At 37.7% G+C, this 20,177-nt stretch overlaps 1 protein-coding gene and 1 pseudogene across 1 annotated transcript in view; both read right to left on the bottom strand.

Annotated features, from left to right (window-relative positions):
- Positions 1–441: 441 nt before the first annotated feature.
- The window catches only part of RRN3 (RRN3 homolog, RNA polymerase I transcription factor), a 36,754-nt gene continuing 17,018 nt past the window's right edge, over positions 442–20,177 (bottom strand). Inside the window, exons 7-18 of the mRNA XM_070412945.1 lie at positions 19,875–19,938; positions 19,147–19,216; positions 17,448–17,546; positions 15,732–15,824; positions 14,823–14,961; positions 13,302–13,432; positions 12,087–12,217; positions 10,957–11,141; positions 8,027–8,135; positions 4,356–4,508; positions 3,172–3,259; positions 442–1,634 (exon numbers count right to left, since the gene is read on the bottom strand). Coding sequence (XP_070269046.1) covers positions 1,473–1,634; positions 3,172–3,259; positions 4,356–4,508; positions 8,027–8,135; positions 10,957–11,141; positions 12,087–12,217; positions 13,302–13,432; positions 14,823–14,961; positions 15,732–15,824; positions 17,448–17,546; positions 19,147–19,216; positions 19,875–19,938 — 1,424 coding nt within the window. The 3' untranslated portion in view covers positions 442–1,472. The remainder of the gene's footprint in view (positions 1,635–3,171; positions 3,260–4,355; positions 4,509–8,026; positions 8,136–10,956; positions 11,142–12,086; positions 12,218–13,301; positions 13,433–14,822; positions 14,962–15,731; positions 15,825–17,447; positions 17,547–19,146; positions 19,217–19,874; positions 19,939–20,177) is intronic.
- LOC139009671 (small nucleolar RNA SNORA48) lies at positions 14,433–14,577 on the bottom strand (annotated as a pseudogene).

Genomic DNA, 20,177 nt, shown 5'->3' on the forward strand with positions numbered 1-20,177 from the left:
AATCCCACCTTTTTGTCAGCAGTTAAAAAAGAGAACCTAAAGGTACTCAAATGACTTTCTACCAAGTCACCAAAGGAAAGTCACCAATATCCAAAACTTTTTAAAGCAATAAAAATTTCTCTGTTCCAAAGCATATTTACAGACTGAAATTCAAACTCTACATCGCCATTAATATAATTATACAAGAGCATATAAAGCTCTAGGAAAGAGAAAGTATTTCATTACAAAATATTTGTGATCAAGAAAATATTACTTGCCTTTAAATAAAAAATAGGAAAAGTGGCAGAAAAATAAATAAGTTTGAAGATGTACATTTTCACAAGTAACAAAAAAGTACACAAATAAGTAATGAAGCTAAATATACATGAGCTTCAAAATGAATCCAGCAGTGCCTGCACAAATTTGCTATAAAGCAAGGTTGTTTAGATTCTTCTTTCTGTGTTTAGTTATAAAAAAAAAAAAAAAAAAAAAAAAAAGACAGAGGAGGATTTCACTGAGCTGAATCCATGATACAAATAGCCAGTTGAAAAGAGTATATATGTAACCTTGGCCAACTGTTCCTAGCAAAATCACCCCACACATAACCTAAAATATACCCCACCCTCCCCAAGAAATTTTCAAAATGAGAACTGGTCTACTGATACTGGTAATAATACAAAAATCCATGTTAATATTCCACTACAAACGAGTCATTCCAGTTCAAACAATACTCTTGGGAGCTTCAGGGTAAACTCTTTGCTTGCTGTTTTATAAAAGTCCAACCTCCACTTTCAGTCAATGTGAATTACTTTTACCTGGAACTCCCATTTTTCTTTTAAATCCATTTTTACACTCACATGTATATGATCTGGCTGATTCTATTTCCCTAAATCCCCTAGCTCTTCCCTCCAGGCTTTTATTGGTCTCTGAAGCCCCTGGAGATCTCCCTCTCTCAGCATTTGGGACCAGCCCTGGCCATCTCCCCACTGTCCTCCTACCTTCTCTGCACCCCACTGAACCCGAACACACTAACAGTTACAGCAGAGGTAAACAATGTATCCAAAATAAACTCTTTCTGAAGACTATAAATAGTGTTCTAGAGGATTTTCACTGATCAGCAAAATCCTATGAGTATGGCTCTGACCAAAACCTATGTTTTAAAATGCAATCTATTAAAACAGGCTGTTGCTGATATTAGAAATTTCACAATAATTATGTCCAAAAGCTGTAACACACACAAAAAGTATACATTAAACAAACAAGCCAAGCCTTGAACACTTATCAACTCCATTATAAAATATTGCACATGATATTCAGTCTTTTCCTTTGTCTATATGGGAGCAAAAGAAAAAAAACCATGTCTGTTCAGACACTAGAGTAAGTGTAACTTGAAATAAGCTGCCGGAGGCAGGTACTCTATGCTCTAGTTAGATGTGAAGCTCAAACAGTATGAGCCCTGGTATTGAAGGGCAGGATGGGGAGGCATGTTCATCTCAATCGCAAATCCTTGCAATCAAAGGGGACTGGTCTGGCAGGTACAACACTGGTGGGGAGCCCACACTACTTGAAGGACTTCGGAAATGCGTGTCAAAGGAGCTCGGTGTAATCCCAACTTCACCTTTCAAAAAGTCATCATCTTCATCTTCCACCACCTCCTGTCAGGAGAACAGAGATTATCAATAAGATCGCAAGTGGTTTGAAAAGCTTCCAAGAATTCCTTTCCTCAGGAATGTGCTACTTCTGGGAAGGTAAAGAAAACATCGTAATTCAAAAGCTTCCTCTGACCCTGGCCAGTCTGGCCCAGGGGACAGAGCGTCAGTGAAAGGTCCCTGGTTCGATTCTGGTCAAGAGCATGCATCTCAGTTGCAGGCTCCTCTCTGGCCTGGGCCTGGTCAGGGCACATGCAGGAGACAACCAATCAATGTGTTTCTCTCACATCGATGTTTCTCTGTTTTTCCCTCTCTCTTCCATTCTCTCTAAAATCAATGGAAAAATATCCTCAGGCAAGGATTAACAACAACAAAAAAAGCTTCCTCTGATGTACACTTCTCAATTGCTCAGCACATGCTGTCACTATTTGTTTAAAGTCAGATTTTTTAACAGATTTTAAGCTCAAGAGGGCAGGTAACATGTCATTCTTGCTCACTATTATAACTTTTGTATCTAACACAATGTGAATGAATGAATGGAGGCCTCAAACACAAAATATGAGAAAAAATAATAAAATGAGCTTTCCAATGATTCCTTATGAGACAGGCACATAAAGTTGACCTTTAGTGGGGAAATAAATTTGTTACACACAAAAAGAACAGTGACATTATTTATTATTGAATTCTAATATTCTCTCTCCCTCACTTCCATCTGACATGCACTGGAAGGTATGCTGCAGGCCTGAATCTTTACCACTTACAAAGAGCTACAAAATTAATGTTAACCTCTACACAATTAGGGTGTTGCTTATAATATCAACATAGTATATTTGCCATTGTTACTTGGTGGTAATGATCAAGTGGTAAAGATCTAAATTCATTAATTTTTAATTAACCTTCACTCCCCAAAGTCAATGTGTGAAGTGTTTGGTTTAAATAATTCATCAGCCCTAACCGGTTTGGCTCAGTGGATAGAGCATCGGCCTTCGGACTGAAAGGTCCCAGGTTCGATTCTGGTCAAGGGCATGTACCTTGGTTGCGGGCACATCCCCAGTAGGGGGTGTGCAGGAGGCAGCTGGTCGATGTTTCTCTCTCATCGATGTTTCTAACTTTCTATCCCTCTCCCTTCCTCTCTGTAAAAAATCAAAAAATATTTTTAAAAAAACACCAAAAACTCTTTTCATAAGAACATATCCTGAGCTTGGAATTTTGCAAAGGCAGAATAAAATGTCCTATTTTAAAAAAAAAAGTTTTTATTGATTTCAGAGAGAGGAAGGTAGATGGAGAGAGAGCAACATCAAAGATGAGAGAGAATCATTGATGGCCACCTCCCGCATGCCCCCCACCAGGGATTGAGACCGCAACCCGGGCATGTGTCCTGACTGGGTATGTGCTTCTGGCTCATGGGTTGACACTCAACCACTGAGCAACACCGGCTGGCCAAAATGTCCTATTTTTCAGTGTAACATTCCTATTTACTATTTGACTGTGATCTGTAACCACACAGGAGATCCCCAAAAAGCATGTCGAATCACAAATTTACCTTGTTAATGGGTTTCTTAAACTCCTGAAGCTCGTCTGCACTTATGTCTTCCCATATCTGATAAATTGGATCAATGAATTTCTTCGACCTGTCAACAAAGATATTTCATAAATCAAGTTAAATACTACAGTGAAGGTCAGAACATATTTAGCTCTTCTTTCACAAGACCTAGTACCCGAAATAAAGTGAAAATTATGGCTCAAATAATAAGTGTCAAAAAAATACTCTATATAAGAACTGTAACTAATGTGGCCTCTTCTTTGTAAGAGTTCATCAACTCATACAGATGGAGTATCTTTCTTTCTTTATCAAGTGTAATTGTTTCTCAAGTATAATTGTTTCTCAACTTTGCACAGGCTAACAATGAGTTATAATGTGTCCAAATGGAAAGAAAATTATATTATTCTGGAACTTCCTTTTTTATATTCTTATAGCAATTTACTAAAAATAAGTCTGGGGAAAAGGCCTATCTGGCCCTGGCTGGTGTGACTCAGTGATTAGAGCATCAGCCCACACACCAAAGAGTAGCAGGCTCAATTCCCGGTCAAGGGCACATACCTGGGTTGCAGGGTCAATCCCTGGGCTGGATTGGAAAAGCAACCAATTGATATCTCTCTCTCTCTCTCTGCCCCCTGTTCCACTCTAATAATCAATGGAAAAAATATCCCCAGATAAGGGTAAACAATAAAGCAAAAATTCTGCTTCCTTATACAAATACAAAGTTAAGACTGGCTTGGTGGTTTTCCAGGATTATCCATCAACATAACTCTCTTGGCTTTGTTTCAGCCTGTGCAAAGTATGTGGTCTCTAGAGGAAAAAAACAAGTCACTGGCAGAAAATTATGAGCCATGAAAAGATAGCATCCTCCCTATTGGGACACCTTATATGTTTAAACCAACAGGATTAAAGGAAAACAAAAATAAACCAAAAACCCTTGTTGTCAACCTGGGTTCCTAATGGGGCAAAGATCTGCAAACCTTAGTGTGCCTGTGACACTCAGCAGTCTCTAACAGGCATTCTCTGCTTGGCCTATGAAACATGTGCAACGTGACCATGGCTTTACAAACAGCTAGAAATGGCCGGCCACGTATGACAAAGAAACTCTACATCCCAATTTTGAAAAAAGCAAATACACAATGTATTTAAATTCACACTGATAGGCTGACTGTGTTAAGAGTACCTACCTCTTAAGCACACAAGGATCGAAGGGGAAGAAGGTGTCAAGTGGGTTTGTGCAGGTTTGCACCGAGTCCCCTCCAGCTGTACTTCTTATAACTGGTAGCATCTGGCGATTGTTCCTCTCAATGATAGTGTAGCAGAAGACTAACTGGTATTTACTATGGAACAAGAAAAACAACAGAGGCATTAGCATGCTGGAATTACTCTGCATGAACATGCCTGTTCGTGCGTGATAACTGTACTGACCACAAAGATACTGCCGAACATAAGAAGTGCAAGAAAAAAAGAACATAAAGCAGAAAGTGATGCTTTTAGGGAAAACTTTCTTAATTTGCAAAGTATATAGCTGTCTTTACTTATTTATTTTTATTGTTTGTAAGAGAATTAGGGGTTGGTAAAAGGGGATTCAGTATTTACTAATAGAAGATAGTATTTGATGATACGGAAACTTGATTTTGAAGAAATTAGGACAGTAGTGAAAGAGGATGACTAAGTCACAATCTCAGAAAATGGTAAAGAAAGGAATAGGCATAGTGAATAAAAACAGTTATATATATTGAATAACTCATGATAAAAAAAAAAACAAGACCACTGTATTGTCAGTTCTGGTTACCTCCATATGACTTGGCAACTTGAATCATTATCAGATGGATTCTCTGAGATAAGGATTTAGCTCATATCTACTACCCTCTATCTCCTACCCTCCTATCCACAGTATTCATTCAAGTCATCTCTGATTCTCTGGTCACTATTGTAATGCTAAGTGACATACATTTATTTCTGTTCTAGTAGCAAAGGATCACATTCGACTCTCTACTCCTGGTGGGAGGGTAAATTGGCAAAACGATGATGGAATACCGTGTGCAATATCTGGTCAAGTTCACAATGTGCATCTCCTACAACCCAGCAGCTGCATGTCTGGGTGAGAGGAAGCATGTGCCTTTGCACCAGCACACAGATACAGCCATGTCTCTAAGCTGCTGTTACCAATACTGAAAAAGTAACAGCTTAACAACAAGGACTCAATTTTAAAAAATCAATAGAACATTACACAGATGTATGAGTTGACAATGAATCTTAAAACCATCAAGTAAGCAAAAGCAGGACTACAGATGATACATAAATTCCTGGACACAGAACTTTATTTCAATCTCTTCTTTTAGCATCACACCTCACTCTTAACCTCTATTGCTAATTCCAACCCAAATCTAGAGCCTCTCTGACCAGTGTGCTCATCCATGGCAATCCGTAATCCCTACCATGAGAATATTCTAGAGCAGTTGATGGCGAACCTTTTGAGCTCGGCGTGTCAGCATTTTGAAAAACCCTAACTTAACTCTGGTGCCATGTCACATATAGAAATTTTTTGATATTTGCAACCATAGTAAAGCAATGATTTATATTTTTGATATTTATTTTATATATTTAAATGCCATTTAACAAAGAAAAATCAACCAAAAAAATGAGTTCACGTGTCACCTCTGACATGCGTGTCATAGGTTCGCCATCACTGTTCTAGGGGGCAGCTGCTGCGGCTTTGCTTCATCTGTCCTTACCCTTCCTGTTTTCCCAGGAACTTTCACCCACTAAACACTATTCCTTGTTGGTCTCTTTACTTCTTTTAATTCTTTACCATTTTTGAGATCTCAGGAGAAAGAAAACCTTGAACTAGATATCCAGCAAAGGAAAATAAGATTGCTGAATGAGAGCAGTAAGTTGTCTTAAAGGACTGAGGGATGAATTCTTTTTCTTATAATAGCAGAGACTCTTATCTGTTGAAGATTTTAAGCTACGATCCTGTCCTGAATATGCTGATTAAATGCCCAAGGTCTCCAATTCAGTGTTTATATGAAGCAGAATAATTCAGTAAATGCTTTCTTACAAAGGAGCCAGACTGCCTGCATTCAAATCTTAGCTCTGCTCCCGTCTAGCTCTGACTTCACAGAAGTAATTTAATCTCTCTGTGTCTCCATCTTCCTATTTATAAACAGGTTAATATTATACTCATAGGATTATGTGAAGTTTCAGTAAGTTCTAGGTAAAGCACATAAAACTGTACCAGGCACACAATAAAATTATGCATTAGCTGTAGCTACAAGGCCTGAGATAATACAGTCCCTCACTAAACCAGTCCCCTATTGTTGGAGATTTATCTCATGTCCAGTCTATTTTTATTACTATTATAAGAGTCAGTCTAGTAAACACCTTTGGTTTCTACCTCTTAGGTTACTAGTTCTTATGTATTTCAAAGTGTCTAGGCTTCTGCTCAATTATCCTCTCTGCATAAAAATTAGTAGCAATTTCCAATGCCACCAAAGTATAAAACAATAGGTGCACAACAGTGTTTCCTGCAAGTATTGCGTTACTGGTTTTTAAATGTTTGTGTTTTTATTAACTAATCTTATTGAATAGTTTCACAGAAATTTACAGAGAGGAAGAGAGAGGGATAGAGAGTTAGAAACATCAATGAGTGAGAAACATTGATCAGCTGCCTCCTGCACACACCCCACTGAGGATGTGCCCACAGCCAAGGTACATGCCATTGACCGGAATCGAACCTGGGACCTTTCAGTCCAAGGCCAATGCTCTATCCACTGAGCCAAACCAGTTACGGCAGTTTCACAGAAATTAATGGAATTTTATAATACCAATCTATAATAATAAAAGGGTAAAATGCTAATTAGACCAGAGGTCTTTCAGGATGAAGCTGGGGCCAGAGTGAAGCCGCCCAGGTCCCGGGTGCCTGCCGGCGGCTGGAGAAAGGAAGCCTGGGGCGGGGCGGGCGGCCTACTCGTGCATGAATTTTCGTGCATCGGGACTCTAGTACTAATATAAATTTACTTGTAAATAACTTCCACCAATAAAGTACAAATATCAAAACAACAATGAGGTACCATCTCACACCTGTCAGACTGGCTATCATCAACAAATCAACAAACGACAAGTGCTGGAGAGGATGTGGAGAAAAAGGAACACTCGTGCACTGCTGGTGGTAATGCAGACTGGTGCAGCCACTATGGAAGACAGTATGAAGTTTCCTCAAAAAGTTAAAAATGGAACTCCCATTTGACCCCGTGATCCCACTGCTAGGAATATATCCCAAGAAATCAGAAACACCAATCAGAAAGGATATATGCACCCCTATGTTCATAGCAGCACAATTCACCATAGCTAAGATCTGGAAACAGCCTAAGTGCCCATCAGCAGATGAATGGATTAGAAAACTGAGGTACATCTACACGATGGAATACTATGCTGCTGTAAAAAAAAAAAATCCTTACCATTTGCAACAGCATGGATGGAACTGGAGAGCATTATGCTAAGTGAAATAAGCCAGTCAATGAAAGAAAAATACCACATGACCTCACTCATTTATGGATAATAAAGACCATTATAAAATGATGAACAAAAATAGATACAGAGGCAGAGCAGCATCGAACAGACTGTCAAACTACAGCGGGAAGGCTGGGGAGGGTTGCGGGGGGTGTGGTAAGAGATCAACTAAAGGACTGGTATGCATGCATATAAGCACAACCAATGGAAACAAGACACTGGGGGGTAGGGGAGGCTGGGGGAAGGTCAAGGGGGGGAAAAAAAGGAGACATATGTAATACTCTTTGTAATACTTTAAGCAATAAAACAAAATTTAAAATAAAATAAAGTACAAATAACTTACCTTGTAATTGCAGCAAAAAAGTTAACTACCGAGGGCAGACAAATCTTCAGAGGATTTAGCTGACTCATCACTATACGTTCAAAATTCAGACTTTGAAGGTACCTCAAACCTTTGATTAAAAACAAAAAAAAATTTTAAAGTTACAAAACAAGTCTTAAAACAGCACAGATTTTTTTCACGGGTTAAAAAAATGACTTAAACGTTAGTTGTGAAATTGCTTTAAATAAAGGTCCATGTAGCCCGGCCGGCATGGCTCAGTGGTTGAGCACTGACCTATGAACCAGGTCAGGGCACATGCCCAGGGTGTGGGTTTGATCCCCATCACTGATGTTTCTCTCTCTCTCTCTCTTCCTCCCTCCCTCTCTCTCTCTCTTTCTCTCTCTCCCTCCCTCCTTCTCTCTCTCCCTCCCTCCCTCTCTGAAATCAGTAATAAAAATATATTTTAAAATAAATAAATAAAGGTCCATGTAGATAGTCATATAATGTGGCGCCCAGAAGAAGGTCATTAGGCTTAAACACAATCATTTATGACTAAGACAACTTTTCTAAAGAAAACTGTTTATTCTTCTTCTTTTTTTTAATCCTCACCCTAGGGTATTTTTTTCCATTGATTTCTAGAAATATTGGGGGGGTGGGGGAAAGAGAAACATCAATGTGAGACACATCTATTAGTTGCTGACTAGCTGCCTCCTGTATGCGCCTCTACCAGGGCTGGGAACCTGCAACCAAAGTACGTGCCCGTGACCCGGAATCAAACTCAACCCTTTGGTCTGCAGGTTGACACTAACCACTGAGCAACTGGCCAGGGCTGTTTATTCTTTTAAAGACCCAGGACTTCAAAGTAAGCACACATTCCTATTGGTCTATAAGCTTGTATGGCAACTTGAAATTCACAGATAAGTAAGCACAGCATATGCTGAGTTTTAAGACCATATGATTTGATTTCAGCTAACAATCATGAAATCATTAAAAAGTTCTGGCAACACGGTGAGTCTCCAATCCCTGTAGAGTGTGGAAATTTCTCCTTCCTGAATTCCATATATTGTGTGTGTGTGTGTGTGTGTGTGTGTGTGTGTGTATAGTCAATCTGACAAGCAATCAAAAAACAATCTTTTAAGATGTGCATGTCTTAAATTACTAGTAAAATTGACCATGTTTTTGAACGTGCGTTAGTTGTTTGTATTACACATTATTTTTTCAAAAACAAGAAAACTATGGATGTAGAAGGAAAAATTATATTTCACTGTCCTGAATCTAATAAATATACTTCTCTCCTGTATTAATAAAAGAAAGATACCATACCTATTTTAAGAGGCAAGCAAACAAACTTGTGCTTAAGTATATTTTGTTAGAAAGTTCTCTGATGTATATCTTGATAAAAATTACTAAAAATGGGATGTCAGGTTTGCCCCGATATACCAAGGTTGAGGGTTTGACCCCTGGTCAGGGCATATACAAGAATCAACCAATGAATGCATAAATAAGTAGAACACCAGATTGATGTTTCTATCTCAAATCAATCAGTCAATCAAAAACTTTTTAATGAGATGTTATGGCTTAGAAGAAATACTCTTTAACCAAAAATCTTACCACTTATTCACACAAAAAAACAGAGATTTTACTTACCTTGTGATAAAGCCTTGTCCTATCACTAGTTCATACAATTAATTTTTAAACCCCACATCTTTTCAGAAGTATTCAAGATGTAAGTAAATATATATAATGCGCACACACACAACACAACACATACAAGTTCCCGTTTAGAGCTGTGGTTCTCAACTCAAGGCAATTGTGCCCCTAGAGGACATCTGGCAGTGTCTGGAGAGTTTGTCACAAAAGAGGACAGGATGTGGCGGGGTGCTAGTGCCATCTAGTGGGTAGAAGGTGAGGAGGCAGCTGCTAACCATTCTACATTGCAAAGGCAGCCTCCACAACACAAAATTATCCAGCCCAAATATAAGTGCAGAGCTTAAGAAACTCCAGTTTGCCGAAACCGGTTTGGCTCAGTGGATGGAGCGTCGGCCTGCGGCTGAAAGGTCCCAGGTTCGATTCCGGTCAAGGGCATGTACCTGGGTTGCAGGCACATCCCCAGTGGGGGTGTGCAGGAGGCAGCTGATCGATGTTTCTAACTCTCTATCTCTCTCCCTTCCTCTCTGTAAAAAATCAATAAAAATATATTTAAAAAAACAACAACTCCAATTTAGAGGAAACAGACTATTAAACCATTTTATTCATGACAGGAAAACAAAAAATTTAAACTGTTTTGTTTAACTGATATTGCTATGGGGACTGTCTTCAACTAAAATTTAAAACAACCCCCCCCCCAAAAAAAAAAAACAAAAACAAGCTTCTGGTAGATTTAAATAATAAACCCTTAGAAATTAAAATGATAAACCCTTAGAAATTAGCAAAATTGAAAAGCAGTAAATTTACCCAAGTCTTTAAATAAAGGTGCATAATCATTATGACCACAGCTTTACAGCCATCCTCACCTGGTTTCAATTTCTAATCCTGCCAATAAATTACTTCCCTGTGCTTTGGTGTCTTCTGTGAAGTGGAATGACACCTGTCCTTCACTGGGCCTTCACAGGGACAAGGAGGTGCACAGGAAGCTCAGCATGGTGCTGGCCCAGTGCAAGTGCTTGGCCTCGCCTCTGAAGAAGAGCAGCTTGACATCTGACATTACTCTCCATGCCACCCTCTAAAGCAGAGGTTCTCAACCTCAAATCCATCAACTATTAAGAGGAGGCTTAAGGAGGTGTTAGGGGCTTATATGCTGCTTGAAATAATTTGTAAAAGTTTGTGTGCATGTGCAGTTTTCTGACACCAGCATTTTCAACAATATTCAAAAAAGTAACAAATCTGCATTCTAAAGGGTGACTAGTACACAGGAAAATCCAGTTCACATCCATCAATCCCACATCACTGACCTTCCTTCAGGTTTCCACTTAAAAGCTGCTTGTGTCTAAAAACACAAGTGTAGAACACAGCTTGGCAGGCTGAGTAAAATGGTCCATGTAGAGCAACATCACAAAATGCCTTTGTTCCTGAATCCTGGTTATTAAGGTATATGTGCAGCCAATTAACCAAAAGATCAAGGCATGATTTTACAGTACTAGAGAGAAGAAAAATTCAAGTCAAATCCACTGGCTTCATAAAAAAAACAACAACTAGTGATAGAAAATACAATGCCTCTCAATGCAAACTAAAAAAGGCAATCCATAGGCTTCTTTATATATTAGCCAGGGGCACAGAGGAGAAGCAAACGAAGGAAATGCAGGGTGGGGGTGGGGGGACATTTGGCAGGCCCTAAGAACCCCGGAAGTCCCAAGGGATGGGATGGAAACCAGTTTCTCATTATCAACACAGAAAAGCTTCTCCAATGCCCCCTCCACCGCCCCCCCACCCCCCACCCCCACCCCAGCCCTCTCAGAGAGATTTGGTCAAAGAATAGAGGGTGTTTACTAACAGCTTATAAAGGAAAGAGAAAGTCTGGATGATTTCACCATTCCCTATGGGGTTCTAATGAAGCCCTGTGTCAACAATTTAGGACAGAATGGCCAAATAGCTGTAGTTGTGGAGGAAGGGTCTCTAACAGCATCTTTGCCCAAAGGTATTTTCCTGGATCACTGGAAGAAATAGGCTTAGAGCTGGCCTCCTACATAGATTTTTCTGTTACCTTTACAAGGATTTTTTCTTCAGCTTTAACAGACATAATTGATTCAGAATGCAAATGAAAAAATGACAAACCTATAAAAAGAATCAAAATAGTATACAATACTGCACACTACCCATGGAGACAAATGGATCTTCATGTTCAAGTACAGTCATACTAAACAGAGAGCTTTACATATGAGGTTTTACATATAAAAAAGGAAATATTTTATTTGGAAACTGCCTCTTGGAAATATAAACATTTTGCAGGAGTGGGGGAACAGATTTTTTTCACTTTAAAGAGAGACCAAAAACGTAAGGCAGATATTTCTCTGACTTAAGAGAATGCTCTAACCTTTTAAAGCATGATATAATAAAAAACACTTGGAAAAATTAGGTTACTTACATAAGAGGAATAAATTTAGCTCTTGCCAAAAGGCTTCCAATATAATTTGCAGCAGCTTGCCTGATGATGGCAGGATTATTCGGATCCTGCAATTTCTTCCAGAGATGTTCCAAAAATGCTTCTGCGAATCCCTATAACAAAAGAAGGTGTTGGTCTGATCTTTTTGAATGCTTAAGATATTCTAGCTATCAGAATCCTAAGATTTTAACTCACCAATGTGGGAAAGTTCTAGTACCTCAGTTATATCACTAGATAATGAATACTGTTGGCATGGTTATTTTTAAAACACCTTGAGATAATATTAAAAAACAAAGGGTCCCCAAGAATTAAATAATCCAATGGATCCCAAAACAAGCTAAGCATCAAAATCAACCTAACAGATTCAGTAGGTTTGTGACAGGGCTTTGCAATCACCTATTTTTAAAAGCTCTACAAAGTGATCCTGACTTTTGGCAAGAACTGGAAACCAGCAATAATGCACATGCACATGGAAACCCCTTCTGCAGGACCTTTCAGAGTCCAAAGTAACCTTCCAGTGTTTGACTGCATGTATTAATAAACTTCACCAGTATGTGCAGTCACTTGACTAATTATGCTAATCACAGAAAAAGACTGAGTAAGCTTCTTTTTAACAAAGGATGCAACCTCCAATTTCTTCCAAATAGCTCTTTTCAAAAACTATTAACCTCTACCTTGACACAGACCGACTTTAACCTTCTTACCCATGACAATACCCTGCTGATGATTGTTCTAGAAAGCTACAAAATAATTGCAAGTGAATAGAATCTTCCATTTTTTTTTTCCAAAATAGAAAACCTAACCCTAAAGTTGTAAAATATAGATTAAAGAGTTGGTTTGGGCTACACAGGATCAACTAAGAGAGACTAAAAAATAAAATAAAATAAAGTTAAATATCCCATCTGAGATTTTAATCAAGGCTGGACTTGAAGGGAAGCACACCACCTAGTGGACCAAAGGCAGGATGATGTTTTCAGAGCACTTGGCTGAGCTGGAAGGCAGCAATAACAATGCTCTCTGCTCTGCTCTTTTCCACACATTTAAGGGCATGTACTTTATTAACAGTACTAGTAAAATAAACCCACAAAATAGAAACACCTCATGATCTCCCTTCCCTACTCCCTCCACCCCCCAGTTATTAAGGGAAAACGTGGGCAAGAATAAAATAAGCTATGGTAATGTTAATAACATACTTACCAATTTAAAGCTACAGAGATAAAACATGAAAAACTGAACATGGCAGGAGGCATGGGTGGGCAACAGGAGTTTGTCAAAAATAATTATGAGCTCTCGATATAAATCCTTCGTTTTGTTGATATCAATCTTACCTACAGAGAAAATATGGCATTTCAGTTTTATGAATACATTATTTTCAAGCTGTCAATTTCATTTACCAAATTTTATTAAGAAAAAATACCATTAAGAAATACATCATCCATTAAGCTATGATTAAAACAAAATGACATTTTTGTGTTGCACAAATTTTCCTTCTCAAGTGCAATAACCCAGCTCTGGCAGGAAGCAGGCCCTCACCTCACACATACTGCTCTGATACTACAATGTGAACCCTTCTAAAGGGCAATTTTACAACTCATGGGGCAGAAGTCCTTTATTCCAGTAATTCTACTGCTAGGAACATATTAAAGCAAATGACTATGATAATGTACAAAAATGTTCATTACACTGTTATTCGTAATAACATAAAAAGAGTGGGGGTAAAAGAGATCAGTTAAATCTCTATGATCAATAGCAACTATTTTAAAAGAACAGGGAATGGTATGAGAAAAGGTTCACAATAGGAGAGAAGGGCAGATTATGAAATAATACATATAGTGTGACCCCCAAAGCCACCGAAAAAATATTCATATATATACACAAAGAAAAAAGCATTTATCAAAATGCTTACAAGTTTTTTGAATACTAGGAATGTGGCCATTTAAAACACCTTTTAAAAATCCTTTCCTATAGTTTCCAAATTTTCTCTAATCTACATGTATTATTTTTATAACAGTAAAAAGTTAAAACAGTAACTTTAGTCAACTCAGATTCAAGTCTTATTCTGAGTGGCTGAGTTTCACTCTTAAATCTAAATAATGAGAATGAAAAATAATTCTGTTTTTACAGCAAAGCCTCTAGACTAACAATTCCATGAGGACAAAAAGCATATTGATTTGTCCACTTCAGTACCAAGACCCTCTAACTCAGTATGTAACACCAAGCACCATATATCAATGTCTACTATACCATTCTTAAATGTCTTGAACAATTTGAGAGTACTCTGATCTCCACATAAAATTGACCAAGTGCCAATATGTCATCTTTATTTTTTAATGTGCCTCAGGCATGAAACAGCTCTGGCCACCAAGACAGGCATCAAGCTAGGATGAACTAAGGACTGCATGCCTGCTCTGCCCCTGATTAATATAAGAGCAACACCACCAATCAGGTGTCTCCTTGCCCATGGCCAGGGGTTGCCATATATAATCTTTTAACACAACAGTCAGTGAAAAGATCAAGGGCTTTGAAGGCATATAACTGAGCCTGAATACCAGTGACACCATTTCCAAGCTGTTATAGTGGCAAGTAACTTCATCTCTCTAAACCTTCTTTTCCTCATATTCAAAATAGTGATTTATACAGGATTTCTATCAGCACAGAGCCAGGTGCATAGTAGGTGTTCAATAAACAGTAGCTATTGTGACTATTATAGGTTGTTACCATCTACATAGCAGACATCCTTAATGTAGGACAAAAGTAAAGACAGCAGGATGTCCAGGCGTTCAGCGACAGGATGTGACATCTGATTGAGCCTTTCAGGGTCAGCCTTTGTTTCATTTTCAGGTACTTCGTCTTCATCCTTTAAAGATAATGTAAAAGTTGACATTTAAAAATTCAGGAAAAGTAGTTTTGTGAAAAAACTGTTAGAGGCGATTATTTCCTTTAAAAGATAAAACAAAGAAAATACATATATACCATTCCAGGCAGGGGCTCTCAATCAGAGGTGTGAATCAGAACCAATCGTGAAATTCAAAATAAAAGCACAAGTTCAGAGACCAGCCTCTGATTCTCATCTAGAAGACCCTCATAGGGCGTGACCATGCAAACATCATAGATGCTCCCACCTCCCGGCACCCACTAGGTCCTTCCCCTCTGCCCTTTTCTGCTTCCTCACACCCTTGTCCAAGGACACCCGAATCCCCAACTCAGGCTCTCCTCCCAGTGAACCCAACTTAAGACATTTTTCAGGTAGAGAAATACTGCATTAAGGTATACAACTTATGAAATATAAAAATTACTAGTAAACTGGTATGATATTCTATTTTTCACTCCCTCACCAATAATAATGTGGTCACGAAAACAAACATAAACAGAATGAAAGCGAAGCATGCTTTCCCAAACCCAAATTAAAACCTTGGAAATAAACCAACATGTTGCAGTAAGCAACATGGAAGCAAATTACTTCATTTAAGAAATCACTTCAAAAAAAAAAAATCACTTTCAGGTTTGCTGAACTACTGTTTTAAACTAAACTAAAGCCTTGAAGGAGATGGTATGCCATTAGCTGTGTCTTCCCTCCCTCTGGACTTATATAGCCAGGTCTGCCTGCTTTTACTAATAAATGCTGACCATATTAAATAGTCCTTCTGTGGCATCTGTTCCACTACCAGTTTGAGCTGCTATTTCCTCAGCATCTTCAATATCCTGCCGGGATGCATTCACCTACATTATAACAAAGAAAACAAGAAAACATTTAAAATACATTATTCGGGAACTGAAAATTCATTTGGTATATATACCGTAAAGGTGTCCAGATTAGCACTGTAACTCTTTACATAATTAAGGTGCAAATCTATAAATTGGTTTGGGTCATGAAGGAATTTACAAGCTCCTTTACTTATATAAAATCAGCATGAACTCTGGTGTATTAGTCTAAATTTGGATAGCTTCAACAAACTCAATATCTATTCTAACTCATACTATACACAAGGTACTCACATACATTGTATATGTATGAGAAGCATATCATCGATTTACTGAGCAGAAAAACGATGAAATGCAAGTTAAATCTGAATTATGAATATTCATTTTGTTATGTAACTCTTCAAATATCTTTTTAAAATATCATTCAAATCATGCCTTTATTACTATCTAAACATGACCTTCTTTCTAAATGCACTCTAAAATGTTCCGTAAGTATAGACCAGATAAGACTTTAGAAAGATTATGGATGCAGTTGGGCAGAGGTTAACTCTAAGTGAGCACTGGGGAAGCCTGCCTAACATCCAGCACTTGCTAGACTTGCCTCATTAAGCCTTCTTCTCCCCTGCAGGATCAATGTTCTCCTCCACCAACTCATCTCTTCAGTCCACAAACCTCAAGTCTCCCCAACGCTAACACACTTGCCTCTCACCCCTGCCTCATCCTTTCTTTACACCACAAACCCACTGAGATCTCTTAAAAATTTCACTTCCTAACCATCCACATTCTCTAAAATGCAATGTCCCCCTCCACTTTGACAAAGCAACAGATTACCCCCCAACCACCAAATCCAAGGACTTTCGCTTTCCTCATTCTTCTTTAAAATGTCAGCTATATTTCATGCTGTTGACCAAACCCTTCCTTCTTCCAAATCCTCCCCACATAGCCACACTCTTGGTTTTCCTCCCACTTCCAACCCTACTTCCTCTCTCCTAGCCTAAATTGCATCATTTCACAGGTTTGTACTCAATCCCCTACCTGCATCTATAGCTGCTTGGTGAGTATTCGCCTGCCAGCTTCCCACCTGCATACCTCAATCCATCCAAAATGGAACTCATCTTCAAACTTCCTTATGACTTTTCTTACTACTGTTAATGTCAACACCAAGATTCTATTCCACAGTGAGCTACCTTTGAAGGATTCTTTTCTTTAACCCCCTCCTTCTCCACTTCCTCCTCAGTCTCAAGGACTAGGTCACCTTCCTTCCACAATGTCAAGAGAATCCCCCACGTTCTTTCATCCCTACTGCACCTTATTGCAGGCCTCTTTAAATGCTTTCCTGACTCCCGATGACATCACATTTCCCAGGTCATGGCAATGTGTGTGTGCCATTCACAGCATTTACCTCAACCACATTTTTATATTGGTGTAACTAATTAATGCCATGTGCCCCAACCATGAGAATGGGACTGTCTATAGCCCCCAGCACCTCGATGAATTTCAAGAAATGTACAAAGAAATGAAACAAAAGTAGAACTATGGATTCTTTTCCATTGCTGCTACTATTGTTTTACATATTATGATTGTAACAAATATAGTTAATAAAGAAAGATCAAGGAGAAAAACATATTATTAAATACTTACATCCAACTTGAGTAGCTTTTCAATGACAAGCTCCAGAATTTCATGCCTCAAGGTTGGAAAATACACACTAATTCTTAGTAAGTTATGAACATAACATTCCTAAAATATGAAAAAATAAACATTTCAAGAGAGAATGTTTCAGTTATGTAAGAAAAGCATCAATTACACAATCTTTATTTCCAGTTACTGAAATAGAAAAAACAGACTATCTGGTAGCATAGAAACTATACTGTTTATATATTCAGTTTCTGCCTGTATAGAGCGGAGTAGCCTGTTGCCAGTTTGGTATAATTAATCAAATTACCACCAATAAAATTAATTTGTAATTTGTATACTTCTACAGTGTTTTTAAAACAGGTTTTTTGAGATATAGTTCATATACAATTGACCCACTTAAAATGTACAGTTCAAAGGTTTTTAGTATATTCAGAATTGCACAACCATCATCATAATCAATTGTAGAACATTTTCATCACCCTAAAAAGAAACCCTGTTATCTTTTAGTAAAGTACCTCTCCCCAGCCTTTGGTAACCACTAGTCTACTTTCTGTCTCTATGAATTTACCTATTCTAGACATTTCATGTAAGTGAAATCTCAAACTATGTGGTTTTTCAGCATGTTTTCAAGGTCCACTCGTTATAGCAAGTAAGCTATTCAATTGCTAAATAATATTCCAGTGTAGACATACCACCCACATTTTGTTTGCTTATCACTTAAAACATTTAGCAGTTTCCATATTTTTGCTATGATAAATAATGCTGCTTTGAACATTCACATAAGTTTTGTGTGGACAAATGCTTTCATTTGTCTTGGGTATATACCCAGCAGTGGAAATGTTGGGTCATGTGGCAATTCTGTGTTTTTTTGAGGAACTGTCAGACTGTTTTCCAAAGCAGCTGCACTATTTCCCATTCTCATCAGCAATGTGCAGGGTACTGATTTCTCACACCTTCACCACCACTTGTTACTATTCATCTTTTTATAGTACAGCAACCCTAGTAGGTGCTGTTTGTCAAAAGCTTTTTCTGCATCTATTGCAATGATCATGTGGGTTTTGTTATTTATTCTACTGACATGGTAGGTTATAATTGATTTGGAGTATTAATTCAATCTTGTATTCCTAGAATACATTTCACTTGGACAAGGTGCACAATTCTTTTTATCTGTTGCTAGATTCAGGTTCCAATTACTTTGTTGAGAACTTTTGCATCTATGTTCATAAGAGATACAGGATTTATAATATTCCTCTTGAAGCAGCTATCACAACATTAGCAAAATTTATCAACTCCTTATTTAATGTTTGTAATAGCTTACTTAGGGAAAAGTAATCTATGCTTAGAAGGGAACCACTATTAGGTATTGAAAACAACACAGATGACCTAAAACTTGGAAAGGAAGAGGTAAACAGAATTCACCTATAGAAGGCTCTGTCTTCATGTTCAAATAAGGCATATGTTCATTGATAATATATGACCTATTACCTTCTAGTAAATTTTAGCTGTAAAATCATTAAGCCTATTCAGATATTTTTGAAATGGGCCTCTGAGTTGCACATAGGAATCAAAGAAAGTGGCACTGGGGATACTCAGTCACTTGCTAAGAAAGAAATTTGAGTCAGATTCTTAGATCTAACAGCACCTAAAACCAAATCACATAAAACAATTTTTCCATTATTTTCCCCATGAAAATATTTCTTACCAATGTTCTCTCTGATTTTTGAACAAATGGAAATTTTTCTACCAGTATTGGCATTAGAAACCACGGTGTCCTATTAAAAAAAAAAAAATCAACCAATCCATGTTAGCTGCTGTCTTGGAAGGGAGCATTTCCATTCTAAGAGCAAATGTGGATACAGGAGGCAAACAGTAACCCCTACCTCAAGCAATTAGAACTTAAAATTAATGCATGCCTTCACAGAAAATCTGTAACTAATGGGAAAATAAACTTCTATAACCTTTGGTATCAACAACATATTAAAGGGGAATTCTTTTTTCTACAAAACAATTATCAACTTGGACTTTTTAAAAGCAAATAAACTTAGAGGGAACTTGAAGTCTACCCCTCCAAAAGAAAACTACACAACTTAAAAGCTTTCTTAGAACTGCAATTTTTGTTAAAATGGCATGACACAAAAACAGAGAGGTCGCTCACTGAAAATTTTTCGATATCTTATCTGCTGAAGATAAAAGCAAAATTCCAACCATTATACATAAGTTGGAAGAGGAATATGCATGCAAGTTTTAAAAATAAAGACAGTGAATAAAGAACTAAAATGCCATTTTTTGTTAGAATGTGATGTTATAGCAACAGGATACAAAAAAACATGCAACACACAACTTGAATTTTGCTTCTATAAACAAGTTTTAGTTTCTTACTAATTGACTGCAATTTTCTTGACTCAAAATAAGTAACAAAAGTATACTTACGATGGGACATATCTTGCTATTATTTGCAAGGCCCTGTGACAAGTGTTAAAATTTGCAGGAAGATCTACAATAAAAAAATGAGAGCATGAACATCAAAGTAAAATTGAAAACTAAAAAATTATGTACTGGAAGCTAAAAGCACCTGTAACCAAAACTGAATCATTTATCAGCAAAATAATAATTTCAATATTTTTCTCCATAGCCAACTATCAATAAAGAATAAGTGGACTAATTATATAAGTAATGCATTAAGGGCAATTGATTGCATGTTAGTGCTCAATATAAAGAAAAGGTTCTATTAAG

This window comes from Myotis yumanensis, unplaced genomic scaffold (genome assembly GCF_028538775.1).
Source record: "Myotis yumanensis isolate MYYU_CA2020_CCGP unplaced genomic scaffold, mMyoYum1.0.hap1 SCAF_4, whole genome shotgun sequence".
Taxonomy (NCBI): Eukaryota; Metazoa; Chordata; class Mammalia; order Chiroptera; family Vespertilionidae; genus Myotis; species Myotis yumanensis.